The following is a 15,381-nucleotide window of genomic DNA, read 5'->3' as shown; positions in this document are numbered from 1 at the left end:
GCACTACTATCAAGTTTCCTCTACACTTGATGAACAAATACATTTCTCATGAATACATATTTACAGGTTCAGATACTTGCTGATGCACAGTCAGGTAACTGTGCCTGTTAGATTGGTATCAGCAAGGTGGGCAGGTGTTACATACTCAAACTTCGCATGGCTGACATGAAGTCTAATCTGGGACTCACTCATTTTACGCAGACAGATTTCTCAGTTCCCAAGTTTTCTTGCATATTTAAAGAAAGAGTATGGCAAACAATAGCTGGATATATTAACTTGCAAAATATTGCACTTGTTGAAATTTTTGCACATTTTTCAACTACATCTTGGATTTGGGCTCTGACTGTCCTGTCAAATGATGAAATGACAGATTTTTCCAACAAAAGAAGTCATGCATTGCAGTGAGAGATGCATTTATTTCATAAACAGGCTCATCATCAAATTTAAAAAGACAGAAAACACTGTCGTTTTCAAAGGGACAGCACATTTCCTCCCCTCCCCTTAATGTTCATATCTAACAAACCTTTTTATTTCCCTTAAAAATCCTGCTGTGTATATCACTAGGTGCACATTCCAGCTGAAGGTGCTGTTTCCTCTGCAAGCTCAGGGTGATTACTTGGCTGAGCACTACCTGCAATTACGGATGATGTGAGGGACAGCTGTGTGCATAATATTCATCAGTGAAAATTGACATCTCTCTCTGACACCCCGCTCTGCCCCTAACACTGGAATTGTTAGTTTTTCTAAAAGTGTGAAGCAGGGGGTTAACTGTGCTTCACAAACTCTGGCAGATCTATTCCTGTGTGCAGGGTAAGCATTCCAGCCTTCTCCAGGGCAAAGGCTGGATAAACAATATCAGTAAATTTGTGCCTGATGGTGAACAGCACCAGCCCTCTCTCTGCATTGAAGAACAGCAGTCTGCCACCGCTGTAATCCAACAAGATGCCGATCCTGGCCAGTTGTTCTGTCACATGTACATCGCTCATCACATCCATGTGAAAAAATCTGCAAAGAAAGCTGCAGGAAAATGAAAATCAGAATACAGTGAGTCTCCTCGTTGTGATTTACCAGAAATAACTTACTGCTTAATTCCCACCTATTAACAATTTGCCATATACAGTAGCACATCATGTGGCAACAGAATTTTGCTCAGTACATAACCCACCTACCTAAGTGAAAGTGGCATTTCTTCAAAGCCCTGCTCAGCACACCAAGGAGTCCTTTTGTTCAGCATCTTTGAATTCTCATGATAAAAGCAGATTTGCCAAAATTGAAATCATCTATATTTTTCATATTACACATCTCTGTGGGGATTTAAGCATGAGCTGCACTTTAGCAAAACCCTTTTCTTCTCAGATGTTTTGTTTAGCTGGTCATGTTCACGTATCTGCGTAATTTTACTCAAAAAACCCTACATTTTTTTACATCAAGAACACCTTTACAACATGAAGAAGGATATGATTTACAGAACTCCAAGTAGCCTGATGCAGACCCAGTGAAGACTAGCTGGCAGTCCTGCCATGGTAGTAACAGGATCCCTGTTGCTGTAAAGGGCAGAAGAAGGCATTCTCCATGGAGGCTTAAATTCTCTGGAGTTTGAAACTTATTCAGTAAAGACTATATTTGTGAACATTGGTGGGATTTTGTGAAACAATTCAGGATATAAACTGTCTGTGCCTGGGAAGATCATGGAACAGATCCTCCTGGAAGCTACGATAAGGCACATGCAAGACAAGGAGGTGATTCAAGACAGCCTGCATTGCTCTACCAAGGGCAGACCATGCCCAACCAGTCTGGTGGCCTTCTATGATGGAGTACCGGTGGTCAAAGAAAGGGCAATTGATGTGGCCTACATGGACTTGTACAAGACCTTTGCCATAGTCTCACACCACATCCATCTCTCTAAATTGAAGAGATATGGGTCTGAAGGGCGGACTATTGGGTGGAGAAATCGGTTGGATGGTTGAAGCCAGGGGGCTGTGGTCAACAGCTTGATGTCCAAGTGGAGGCCGGTCACAGGTGGTGCTTTCCAGGGCTCTGTCTGGGGACTACGGCTCTTCAACATCTTTATCAATAACATAGACAGTAGGATTGAATGCACCCTCAGCAAGTTTGCTGCCGACACCAAGCTGCACGGTCGAGTTGACACAACAGAAAGGATGCCATCCAGAGGGATCTCAACAGGTTTGAAAAATGGGCCTTTGTGAATCAAATGAGGGAGGTAGGTTGGGTGGAGATTTTTTAATTATGAGGAGGAGGTTTAAATCTCTTTTGCAGTTTTACTTTGCTTGCAGAAAAGAAACAGAGAGGTCCTTTCTGCTCTTGAGAGTCTTAAAGCTGTCCAGCTTTACTTATATGACACACAAGTAACTTCTCAATTAGCTAGACTCAGCTTTACCTGGTTTGTGTAGGACAGCAGTACATGCACCAGGAAGTGTCACTCGGTCCCACAACACTGCTCTGTGGTGTTGTTTCATAGCAAATCCCAATCCTGTAGCTTCTGCAGGCAGTGACAACAGTTTCCCAGTAATGACATCCTCGAGCAGGCAACGGTTCACCTAAGACTGATGGAAACCTATTTGTGGAAGAGGTGAAGAATAAAGTGATTGTGATGGTAGGCCAGCCATACTGTGATAATTGTTGTAGTCACATCATGCAGCATCATCATACTAATGGAAGATGCTCTTTTCTTCTGACTATGGTGTTCCATCAAAGATTTGAATGTTGTCACTGTGGGTCACTCTATGTTTGCACTAAGATGGACCCATCTTGAGTACAGAAAACTCATAAGCTAGCAAAAGGTGGAAAAGGTGACTTTGGAGGCAAAAAAAAGATCTCAAATCTAGTAGGCTTGCTCACGCCAGAAAGCATGGCTATTTTAAGTAGACACAGTGATGAACACCATGTGTGCAAGTTGTAACAGTTAAAAAAAAGTGCTTAAATTTGTAATGCTCCATTACCTTACAGGAAGCCATATGACTGTGGCACATCATACAAGTGGCTCTATGCTTATGCTGAAACTAATATCAGAAAGTAAAAAAAAAAAACACAAAACAAACCCAACAATAAAACAATTAAAAAAAAAAAAGAAATCATGTTTGCAATAGATAGAACAAGCCTGGAAGTCTGGGTACAATCATCCTAATATATGCCAGGGGAACTTCCTATTTCTCCAAAACCAAGGATGCTTTGACAAGCATTACTAGTAATGCTCTCAGCAGAGGAACAAAATGAAAGGAAAGATTCCTTCTAGCCACAGATATATATTTATAGGCAAATATATATTCAAATATATATATAACATATTTTAAGACAAACTCACACATTTGGTCTTCCCAGAGCAGCAACAAATTCCTTTTAGATTACAGAACTCTGAACCATTAACCAGTAACCATAGACTGAGGTGAATTCAACTGTCCTAGCGAGCAATTCCTCTGCCTTTGACTTTCTATGGAAATTCCTCAACATCAAGCACTGCCTGGCACCTACATCAGTGCTGCAATCATTGCAATATTTGAAAGCAAGTCTGTCACACAATGTCCTGGGCTGCCTGACTGAAGCAATTCAATTCTACAGAATTAGTTAGTGATGTGTGAAAGCTGCCTACAGAGAAAAGCAAGAGGGAGGCCCATCCTGAATGCTCCAGGCTGGCTGTGCTCACATCTGCTACTCACCCAGTGAATGTAGCTTTCTCTGGAAGGCAAATCACGGTTTCATCAGGGGAGATTTGCAAAGCGGGATGAGCTGTGTCACTCAGTATGTGAAATCGAGTTCCTGGTACAAATCAGTACAAAGAAACACCAGTTCAGGGAGGCTATCAACATTAATACAAGATGAATCATAGTATGTTAAATTACTGCTATCTTAGCTGGACAGAATTGTGTCTGCTGGAAGGAAGGAGTAGCAGAAAACTGGACAACAATGCAAAAACTCTTCTGACCTGTGCCTCTTCATTACAGCAGTCTTCTGGAAACCAGGCCCAGGGATCAGGCTATGCTATTCAGTACATTAGCTAGGTATAAAGCAGTCTTATATTGACAGCTGAATCATTTTCAATTATTTGCTTTTTCAAAATAGCAAATTTGAATTCTGAGGCTGGTTTGAAAGAATCACGTGTGATTTAATTATGTCATATCTCTGATAGAATTTAACAGTTTTGCTTTTGATGCCAGACTAGTTTTACACTGACATAAATCTAACAAAATAAATTTGTCTCAGATTATTTTAATTTTAAGCAGATAAAATATGATCCCTTTTATCTCAATAGCTTTCTTTTTTCTCCTATTAATGAAAGTTCAGCTACAACTTCTGAAGAAAAATGATATTACTGCTTTGCATAACTATCCCTTTTTATTTTTTTTTCCTGCCATCAGAAAATGGTGATCTACCTTTTGTTGAGATGAGAGCAGCTTCACTCTGTTCACTTGTCCCAAATGTATTGACAGCCCTCAGGTAGAAGAAGTAGTTCACATTGGGCTCCAGGAATACCTTCAGTTCATGTTTCTTTATACCAGCAAAAGATCTGCAAATTTTCCAGATTTACATAAATGAAAATATACGCTGATATGCAAACCAAGAAAGAATAATTTATGCAAACAGCTAACCACCAAATCATGCTGCTGACTACTGCAACAACAGGCACCACAGAGAAACTCCAAAACAGAGAGGTGATCACTGTTTTCACAAACAGCCAGGTTTTGTAGGAGCATTACTATTTCACTCAATGTCCTCCCTGAGTTGCCTGACAAATTTTCAGGCCTTTGTTCCTTACACCTTCTCACTCAGTACAGTCATTTGGTGTAACACTCTGTGTTCATTTTGCAGCATAATTAATCACATAAAATGCAAGCAGAAGAGCATAAAATTCTCATCTGCCTTCTGTAAAAAGTCTCCATTACAAAATGAACAAGCTAATGAAGAGGAATGTTTGTGATTAATTCATCTGCTTGATAGTGAATGTGCTTGTTGTGCTTGTACTGTTTGGGTACAGGCTCCACATACAAAAGAATGGATATCCATTTTTAAGAACACACATAAACCAGGAACTTCTTATTATTAACTCCTCACTCATGAATTGTTCATCAGTAAAGTCTTGGCTCTGTCTCCCTCATTGTGCCATGCGCTCTAACAGGCTGCAAGAGGCAGCAGCAGGAGAACTGTCTCTGCACAGTGCCCTCATTTGACTTAGTCTTCTGTTTGAGCTGTCCAGAAAAACTCAAGCACTAACATTCTCAGCCACTGATGTATTGCTACACTGCAGGCAAAAGAGAGTCAGCATCCAGTCAATCTGCTTCACAGGCACTTTGAAACACCAGTGAAGGCACCTGGGATAGCTAGAAAAATGTCAATTTTATTTTCTATATAGTTGGGAATTTGAAGGCTCAACTTCACAAATTCTCACACAATGGATGCTGTGGATTTTTGCCTCATACAATAATTACAAAGAAATATAGTGTATACACACTGCACTGTATGTCTGTTGGTGAAGACGGGTTTTTTAATAAATAGAATAGGCAATTCCCTTCAACTAATTTGTCCAGGAATCTTCAAGACAAGTATTCAGTTTTCCAGTGTAATGAAGGTCTCCCTGGCCTCTACGCTGAAAGATGGTAACTTCAGTGGTAAGAAGATGAGGTGAATGCAGAAGACTCAATCTGCACTTCAGTAAATTCACAAACAGCAGATTTGCTTCTAGTGAGCATGCAAGACGTCCTCCTTTCCAAGCAAGGCTAGAGGTGGAGCCGAGGATGGTAGGCGTCCTCCTGCAGTTAATGTCACTGTGGGGAGCTAGATTCAACAAATCCCCTTTTCCACCAATTACTGTGAATCCAGAGGAGATATGGCAGGCAAACCAGTTGTCAGGTAAGATCTTTGCTATTCATTTGTAGTGAATGTTTTTCCCCACATGTCCCAGCAGAGAGCAGTACAATCTGAAGAATAATCAGTGCTCATCCATCAGGATTTTCCACATAACTCTGCTGCATTTATCAGACTAAGGTAGAATCCCACAGCTCTACATACAGCATATTCCTGTTAAAACCACACAGAGCTCTATGTCCAGGAGGACAGTGCCTGGGAAAAGGCTGGTGCATTATATTCATTAGTCTGTAACAAGTATTTTGTACTGATGACATTAGAAATGATTAAAAACACAGAAAAAGCACTGGTTCCTGTGATCTTTTCAGTTTGAAAGAATTTCAAACTGTTCAAGGCTCTTGCATGGTCGGCACTGGGTCTTGCTGTCTTTGCAGAATGTACTACATTAATGCTAGAACTAATGCAATGTAAACAGAAGAAGTAGGTTGCCCAAAGCAATTGTGCTTTTGCTTCATTAATCAAAGCTCTGACCATAACAGCACTTCATTAAGGCACTGGGAGATAGGCAGGCTGAAGTTCTTGGAACCTCCCTGGAAGTTTCAGGGAAGAAATGCAAGATGATGAGTGATCTTTACACATGAAACAGGAAAAAAGCTTTGTCTGAGCATAAGAGGCAAAAGAAAAAAATGAATTGAACAGAAGTGCGAGAAGGGAACTGAGGAAGAAGGCAAATAGAAAAGAAGCAAGAGAAAAAAAAATGGGGCTGGAAGCAGAGGAAGGGGAAAATTAGTGGGCACCCAAGCTTTGAAAATAAATGTTCATGCTTCCTCTACAAGTCTGGTCCACTCTGACCTTCAAGATTACCATCCTGACATCATCTGAAGCACAAACCACCAAGAAACTTAACAAGAAGCTACCAGGTGAGGTGATCAATGAGTCTGAATTGTAGCCATGTTCTTAGCTTAGTGCCTTCCTCTGTCTTTTGGAAATTAGAAGATACTTTATTTTTATACTATTAACTTTTATTTAACTGATAACTAGTTAATAAAGCACAAAAATTCTTCTAAGTGGGCAAGTAAATTTTAATGCAAGTAATATCCCAAGTAAACTTTTTATGACCTGATCTTTATGTATATCTGATTAGTAAAACAGCAATCAGATTTTTGAATAACATTCTCTACTTGATGATCTTTTTTAGCCAGCCTTAATCTGCCTAGGAATAAGAGCCCATTAATGTTAGTTACAATTATGGCTTAAGAAACAGTCCTGCTGCTGCCAGCTATGAAATAAAATGTGCAAGGAAGAAAGATTTTCATCTTCAACACTTAGCCAGCTCCAAGATTGAGAGACTGAAAGAAGAAATAGGTGTTGCTGTACTTTCTCTGACTAGAGGATAGGGTGAGGGGGGAGAAGAGTGAATACTGAGGTCTTCCCAGGTTCTGAGTGATCATTTTTGTTTCTCGTGTTTCAGAACCATGCAATCAGTTATAAAAAAAAAGTAAAGATGAAGAGAAAGTATGATTGCTGTCCAGCTTTAGCAATTGAAAACAGGTGCGGGAGAAGGGAAGGGAAAATGCATTTCTAATATCCTGACTATGCTGGGGAAAAGCCTGTTTCATTTCAGAGCTCTTGTAAGAAACAACGCAGCTAGATCTGCCTTGAGACTGCCAACAGTATTGAAGCATGCAGTTTTGATCGTGAGAGAGAAATGTATAGGCAACTTTTTATTTTGTCCTATGTATTTCCCACATATGTACAGCTGCCTACTTTAAGGGTGATTGGATATGTAATAGTTTTGTTGTTAAGGCATGATGCATCCTGCCCTTTAGCAGAAAAAAACATTTTTACTGTCCTCACAATCTCCTGGCATCATGATACAAACTTCAAAATTTAGAAATTCAATAAATATTTTAAGTTAAATATTTTATGTATCTCTTCTTAATCTCTCTCTTTATAAGAATTTATAAGTATTAAAATCCAGGCTCCACATTTTTGGTATGTGGTAGAAACAGAGAGCAGAGCAGAAAGAACTTACATGTCTCTTTACCTTTAAATTGCCAAGCAATATTATACAGCAACTGCCTGCTAAATTTGTGATTTCCCTGTTCTTCTGATCAGCATCCTCATTTATTTCAAGAACACAGTGTCTAGAGAATATTTTTTAATATTGCATGAACCCAGCAAATGATACGCCTGGTAGTGATTCAGAACGCCCTCTGTGTTGTAATTGTCATTCCCACCCCCAACATCCCACTGAAACAGCACCTCCGGACCTGTGCTGGTACCTCTGATGGCAAGCTAGAGCTGAAAGCACGTAGGCTTCTGACTAAAAGTGCAGAAGCACACAGAAGGGGCACACCAGGAATGCAAAAAGGAAAAAAAAAAAAAAAAAAAAAAAAAAGCCCCTGAGGCTAAATATAAAGAGTAAATTGTTCTGAATTCCATCCAGCTGTGCTGCATGCTGCATTTCCTCTCATCCATTCCTACTCTAGCTGTCACAGGGTTGGATCACCAAAGCGCCACTTGCAATGGTCTTCATTGCTACCTTAGATGGCAAACTCAGCACAGGCACAGAGGAGGAAGATTCCCTATTTTCTACACAGTTGCTTCCCTAGCTGGCTGGACAACTGCTAGCAAAGCTATCAGCGGGAGGGATGCTATCCTGTTTCCAGTGTTAGACCTGTTCTTTGAGCAGGCAGAAAATTTCAGTCACTAGTGGTGTCAGTATCACATTAATGGAGAGGATGACACTCATTCACTTCCGCTTTTATGAACTCACTGCATACCATAATGATTTCTTCCTCCCCAAGTCTTGCAGATTTCTCCTAATGCGATACATGGCTTCCCTTTGAACAGCCCACACTAATCCTTGGACTACACACTTCACAGTTTTCCATCTTCCACCCACAGCTCCATTGACTTCTCAACACAAAGAATCTGAATGGCAAGAAAATAGCAGAGCTCTGGAAACTGAAAGAAACATTTCAAAGCCAGACAAGAATTCTGGAAAAAAGAATCAAGTAGGTGAGGAGCTATAAAACCACAGAAGTAGGCCAGAGATTCATGGTTGTAGAAGATTTAAAAGCATTACATATAATGTCATATTCCTCACATGGCAAGTTGGAAAAGAAAGTACCCAGAGGGAAAATCTAAATTTTTTTATGTTATTTAGAAGAAAATATTTTATGAGGATTTCTAGAGGTTCCTGAAGTTCTCTCTCTGTTAGACTGGAACTGCTCAAGAATATGCTGAATGCCACAGGGGGCTTGCTCATTCCAGTCTCATGTTGCACCTAGAGTATACTTTTGACTTCACTTGCCAGAGCCCTCCTACACGGGTTTTCATTAAACAGGTTCATGAATGCCTGTCTGCTACAGACTCTTAGGGCTTGCAGTGAACAGTTTCACAAATGTTAGAAAATAGATGACTTATTGAAATGACACATACAACAGATTCAAGATTGATGCCAATAAATGTACCAACCACAATAGTGTTAATATATGCAGCTTGCTACAAAAGCAATGCCTTCTATTTATTTCTGTAGAAATTCCAACAAAAAGCACACAGATAGAGCAAATTCTCAGCTTCAAAACAATGGTTCTAGTATAGTCACAACAATTAACTATGTATTTTTGACAGTGATGAACAAGAGCCTGCAAGCCATGCTCATAAAAATCTGCACCAGCAGAAGCAACCTACTGCTTCACAGCTGCTATGACAGTGTTGTTGCTAAAAGAGTGTTGCCTACGGAGTCCATCTTTCATTGAACGCGCAGAAGTCAGAAGACTATATGATGGGTGTGTATATGATGGCACCAGACTATATGCTGGGTGTGGTAGGAGAGTCCAGACAAGAACAGCAATGTCCTCCATCATCTTCAATCTGGTATGCAGCCTGGTGTTACTGTGCTGCAAAAGAAAGGTTGTCTTCTTCTCTGGCCTGGCTCTGGAAGTTTCAGCCTTCAGGTTAGTCATCATCATCAGTCATGATGTAGAGTTCAGAATTAATGATTTGTCTATGTTCCAGGAAATCCAAATTTCCTGGAAGACACTAAAAGACACTGCACATCACTTTAACCCAAAGACACTTATCACTTTCAGGGCTTCATCTTCAACTTTCTCTTCAATGAGGAATTCACATGTTGCCACATGGACTGCCACTTTGACACTTTGTAGTGGTAATATCACATATCATTACTGCTAATAATGCAATGCAGTAAACTGTCATCTTTGTACTGATTCAACAGGTCCTGACAAACGTGCATATGGTGTTCATTCTTGTGTGATCATTTGTGAGAACTGATTGGAAAAGGGGAAACATAACCCCCATTTTGAAGAAGGGAAAAAAAGAAGATCCAGGGATCTACTGCCCAGTCAGTCTCACCTCTGTGCCTGGCAAGATCAGATCCTCCTGAAGGCTCTGCTAAGGTGCATGGAAAATAACAATGAGGTGACTGGTGGTAATCAACATGATTATGTTGACTTGACCATGGGCAAATCATGCCTGACAAAATTGGTGGCCTTTTACGATAGAGTTACAGCATCAGAGAGTAAAGGAAAAGCGACTGATGTCATCTACCTGGACATGTGCAAAGCATTTGACACTGTTCTGCAGAACATCCTGTTTGGCAAATAGGAGAAAAATGGATGGATCACTTGCTGGGTAAGGAATTGGCTGGATGGTCACATTCAGAGAGTTGCAGGGTATGGCTAAATGTCCAACTGGTGATAAATGGCATTTCTCAGGGATTGGTGTTGGGATCAGTGTTATTTAACATTTCTGTACTTAATGTGGATAGTGGGATCAAGTGCATCCTCAGCAAATTTGCAGACAACACCAAGCTGACTGGTGCACTGGACATGCTAGATAGAATGCGTGCTACCCAGAGGGACCTGGACAGGCTTGAGAGGTGGGCCCATGCCATGCCAACTTCATGAAGTTCAACACAGCCAACTGCAAGGTCCTGCACTCGGGTCGGGGCAATCCCAAGCACAGACACAGGTTGGGTGGAGAATGGCTTGGCAGCAGCCCTGTGGAGAAGGATTTGGGAGTGTCAGTTGATAAAAGACTCAGCATGAGCTGGCAGTGTGTGCTTGCAGCCCAAAATTGCATCAAGAGAAGCATGACCAGCAGGTCGAGGGAGGTGATTCTGCCCCTCTGCTCTCATGAGACCCCACCTGGAGTACTGCATCCAGTTTTGGGGACCACAACATAAGAAGGACATGGATTTGTTGGAGCGGGTCAAGAGGAAGGCCATGAAGATGATCAGAGGGCTGGAGCACATCACCTGTGAGGACAGGTTGAGAGAATTGGGGCTCTTCAGCCTGGAGAAGAGAAGGCTCTGAGGAAACCTTATAGTAGCCTTCCAGTACCTGAAGGGGGCCTATAGGAAAGCTGGGGAGGGTCTTTTTATAAGGGCATGTAGTGACAGAAAAAGGGAAGTAAGTAGCTTTAAGATGGAAGAAGGTAGATTTAGACTAGATATTACAAAGAAATTATTTACTGTGAAAGTGGTGAAACACTGGAACAGGTTGCCCAGAGAGGTTTGGATGCCCTCTCCCTGGAATCATTCAAGGCCAGGCTGGATGAGCAACTTGGTCTAGAGGGAGGTGTCCCTGCCTATAGTCCCTGCCTATAGCAAGGGGTTTGAATTAGGTGATCTTAAAGGTCCCTTCTAACCCAGACCATTCTACGATTCTATGATCCATGAATATCAGTGGGTGCCATTTTTTCAGCATGGAGGAATTCAATGACGGACTTTTGCTTCATACACATTTCTATGCATGTCAGATGCCATCGTGTCAGACTGCCCCTCTCATGCCACATGGAACATGGCAACACAATTTAATGCAATATCAGAGGGAAAGTTTCACCTCTACTGCCATACCACCAATACACACCTCTCTTATAGGCCAACGTACTTTCAGAGCAGTCCTCATACGATAATAGTGCCAGCAAGATGATGCCAGCCTGGCTATTTTCTTCACCCAAAGATGAGGGACACTGTTCACCAAAGTTCTCTCCTGGTGAAAGAAGAGAGGCAGATTCCCATCCCTTTCCCATACTCATCTCCATTCCCATCCCATCTCTCTTCTTCAGTTTCTCTTCCTCTCTCTTCCTCCCTATCCTCCCTCACATTCTAAACACTACTTCTGTTTTCCTCCTTGGGGTGATGTTTTAACATGCTTTGGGTGGAGAGTCAAATGCTACAGTAATATATGTTTAACAAGTTCTTCTTAGAGATCATTGTCATACTGATAGATATGAACTTTAATATTAATTTCACAGTGAATTAAAAGGTCTCACTCTGAGTACTGAGGCCTCTGAGATTCTGTGCTGAATTGTTGTTTGCTTATTCCAACAACCTTTAGCCCAAATAGGACTGTACCGCAGCAAAACACTGACTCCTTCAGCTGTTTTCTGGGCCTACCTTGCAGACTTTGTCCCCAAGGTTTACACAGGAGATAAGCAGCCACCAACACTTCTAATGCCTTATGTGCAAATTTCACAGGGATTCACACACAGCTCCAGCTTTCTGTGGGGGCATTTCACCCTACCTGCTCCTCCCTTGATAGTGTCCCTTGCTTTGCATAAGTTTCCAGAATGACGTGTGAAAGCAGCCACTCAAGCTGGGACTGCAGACGGTGAGTTTTGTGAGATGGCTGATTACTATTGCCCACATCTTCCCTAGGTGCCCTTCCCTGACCTCTGCTTTTCTACTGTGCAATTGAGAGGAGCGGTACGAATTTGCCAGGGCTGCTGGGAAGTCTGTTTGAACTCCCACATGGGCACAAGGGAATTGCATAGCTAAGGGACTGGTAAGAGGCACAGGCTGTCTGTCAAAAAGCTTTGTGTTTGGCTGGTCCCCAAGATGAGTGTTGCTCAGGAAACCTGTGATGGACATACTTTGAGCTTTCAAGGAAGATAGTAAAAAGAAACTACAGTGTTTTCAGGCTCACATGCTCCTATGTGGGCATTAAAGACACAAGTTTGTTCCACCTAATACAGGTACGTGGCAAAGAAACACAAATACCCTTATATGTACTTCCAGAAGGCAACTCAGACAATTTAAGATCTGACTCACCACCTGGAGCTATTTTTCTCACTCATCAGCTACATAAGGAATTAATTTCAAGTCCTATCTTGCACTTCAGGGGCATTAAATGGGAGCAATACAGGCAGTATGTTCCATCTACCAGTTGGCTCTTTTCCCTCTGGCTTTACACACACACACACTCAAAGTAGAATTTTTTAAAAAGAAAGCAATTCTCCATCCTTGAGACATCCTGAGCTATTATAGAAGCTTCCTAGGTTAATCTCAGAGGGGTTGTTTTTGGAAAAATAAATAGAGGTATTGCTTTGAGGGAAAATAAGTGGTTAAAAGGTGGTCTTTGGCACTGTAAAAAGAAGGTTAAAGCCCTTCTACAAATACAGGTATTTCAACTGCATCAATTCAGAGAAAAGTCTTGATTTTATCTTCTGTGAATTTTTCATGTGTCACAGTAAAAGGACAGCTTCTGCCCACATAAAGGCCAAAAAGTAAAATGTGACTCAGTATAGTTATAAACATCTTTGATTTTGCATAGTTTATTTGAAAAAGGGAATGGGTCAGTCCTGGCAGCTTGTTGCCACAATTAACTCCACGCTCACAAAATGCTTGGTGCTAACAACACCTCGCTCACATATTGCAGAAATGGGCACACATGGCAGTTCTTTTTCGAGAAAAAGGCAATTCCAGTTAACAGCAATGAAATGTAAGGGCAAAGAGATAGCCCAGATTTTGGGAGCAGCTACATTCTTCCTGACCAACGGAGACTTTGGCAGTTTGACAGTGTCCTGATGGCCTTGTGAAATATGTATAAACTAGAACAGGTCATGGCTGTTCTCCTGAAGAGGAGGAAAGCTGGCTAAGTTGCCCCTCCTTGTCTTGTTTGCATTAACAGCATGCTGGAGCTGGGTAAAACAGGGTCTCTCAACCTTGCAGAAGTTTTTAGCCTACTTTTGTAAAAATCAAAGCACACAATTTCTCTGTCTTACCTGGCTACTAGAAACCTGTGAACTCTTTAGTCCATTTGACTAATACTGACTGCAAGGAGCAGAGTTCATCCCTACCTGTCACACATCCATGTAAGCTAGACCAAATGTAAAAACTCCAACCAGGTCTTGAATCAGTTTGAAGCTCTTTCATAGGGTCCCACTCTCTACATCAACAACTTTGTAGTTTGTTGGAATGTTGTTGCCATTGTTTTTTTTTCTAATAAAAATCCAAAGACACACAGAATACCACATAATTTTCTGTGCATTTCAACAACTCCATGGTTTCACTTTTTCATGTTGTCTTTGTCTCTTCTCACCCTTTACATAGCTGAGATGTAGTATAAGAGAAAACAGAGAAGGTCTGGAATAAGCACATACCACCCCCAACTTCCAAGCTGTTCTTTGGGTTGCTGCAGACTCCTGTGCCATTCTTGCACAGTGGATTGCAGGCGCACACATGTAAGTCAGCACAGCACTGGGCTCAGCCGTACTTGAGGAATCTGCATGTGCGCAGATGGGTCATCAACTTTACTGGGGCACCAGTACAACCCTTTCTATGTCCCCAGCTGGCTCCCATTTTGTTCCCCACATAGCAGAGAGCAAACTGAGCTGAACCCCTTCATCCCACTCCCTCCTGCAGGACTCAGCTGCTCTCTCCTGCCCTGCCGGGGGCCATCACAGCCGAGCAGGAGTGATTGTTTCCCCAGCCAGCACAGTCCAGCAACTTCTGGTTTATTGCAGGCAGAACAACATCTCCAGGGTTTTGGCCCCAAATGAGAGGGAGTGCTCAGTTATGCAGAATGAAAAGGAAGTATTTTTGTATCTTTTGGACTAATCTCACAGATTTGTACCCAGCCTCTGAGATCCTCAGCATGCAAAAGCTTATTTCTTTCTTGCATAGCTGAAGAGAGAATAATCTCTTGTGTAAGACCTGTAGTCTGGGGAGTGCTCATTAATGTCTGCCTAATCCGATCGACCAACATTTTGCAACTGTGGCACTGACCTGAGACCCTCTCCTTCTGGCGAGTGCTGTCTGCAGTATTCCAGGGTGAAGGACTCTGCTGCTGGTGAGGCAACCCGCCAGCGGATGGTGGCTGTATCCCAACACACTGTGCAGTCTTCAGCCTTGATGGTGGGGGTGGCAGGTGCTGTGGACACAGGAACACATTAGCTGTACTACAAAGAGGGGACCAGCAGCTGGTAGGGGATACTTGCAAAGGAAGGGAAGAGTCATCTGCCCTCAGAAAACACAGAATAGATGGCTTAGTCTGTCCAGCAATGAAATGCGGCTTATTTGAGTTTTGACAGCAAAGATTTACCTTATAACGGGCTGGGAACATGCTGGCAAAGTCACTGTGAATATTAGTGCATTTCTGCACATCCTTAACATGTCCAAGTAGATTTCTACGCCTTTTCTCAAACACACATTCCTCATTTCCACCCTTCTTTATAGAGTGGAGCACCAAGGCAGTACTGTGTATAACTCTGTTCAGGCTATCTCAATCCTGTTCTCAGCAGTTCCTGCAT

The 15,381-nt window shown here is 41.9% G+C and overlaps 1 protein-coding gene across 1 annotated transcript in view; it reads right to left on the bottom strand.

Annotated features, from left to right (window-relative positions):
• Positions 1-396: 396 nt before the first annotated feature.
• CMYA5 (cardiomyopathy associated 5) overlaps positions 397-15,381 on the bottom strand; it is a 49,875-nt gene continuing 34,890 nt past the window's right edge. Inside the window, exons 9-13 of the mRNA XM_042875121.1 lie at positions 14,858-15,002; positions 4,389-4,522; positions 3,675-3,774; positions 2,399-2,575; positions 397-1,017 (exon numbers count right to left, since the gene is read on the bottom strand). Of these exons, the coding sequence (XP_042731055.1) occupies positions 765-1,017; positions 2,399-2,575; positions 3,675-3,774; positions 4,389-4,522; positions 14,858-15,002 (809 nt within the window). The 3' untranslated portion in view covers positions 397-764. The remainder of the gene's footprint in view (positions 1,018-2,398; positions 2,576-3,674; positions 3,775-4,388; positions 4,523-14,857; positions 15,003-15,381) is intronic.

Source organism: Lagopus leucura, unplaced genomic scaffold, assembly GCF_019238085.1.
Source record: "Lagopus leucura isolate 7727_CA_CO unplaced genomic scaffold, USGS_WTPT01 Super-Scaffold_100014, whole genome shotgun sequence".
NCBI lineage: Eukaryota > Metazoa > Chordata > Aves > Galliformes > Phasianidae > Lagopus > Lagopus leucura.
Note: the sequence above shows the minus strand (reverse complement) of the source record. Positions and strands in the feature narration are given on the sequence as shown.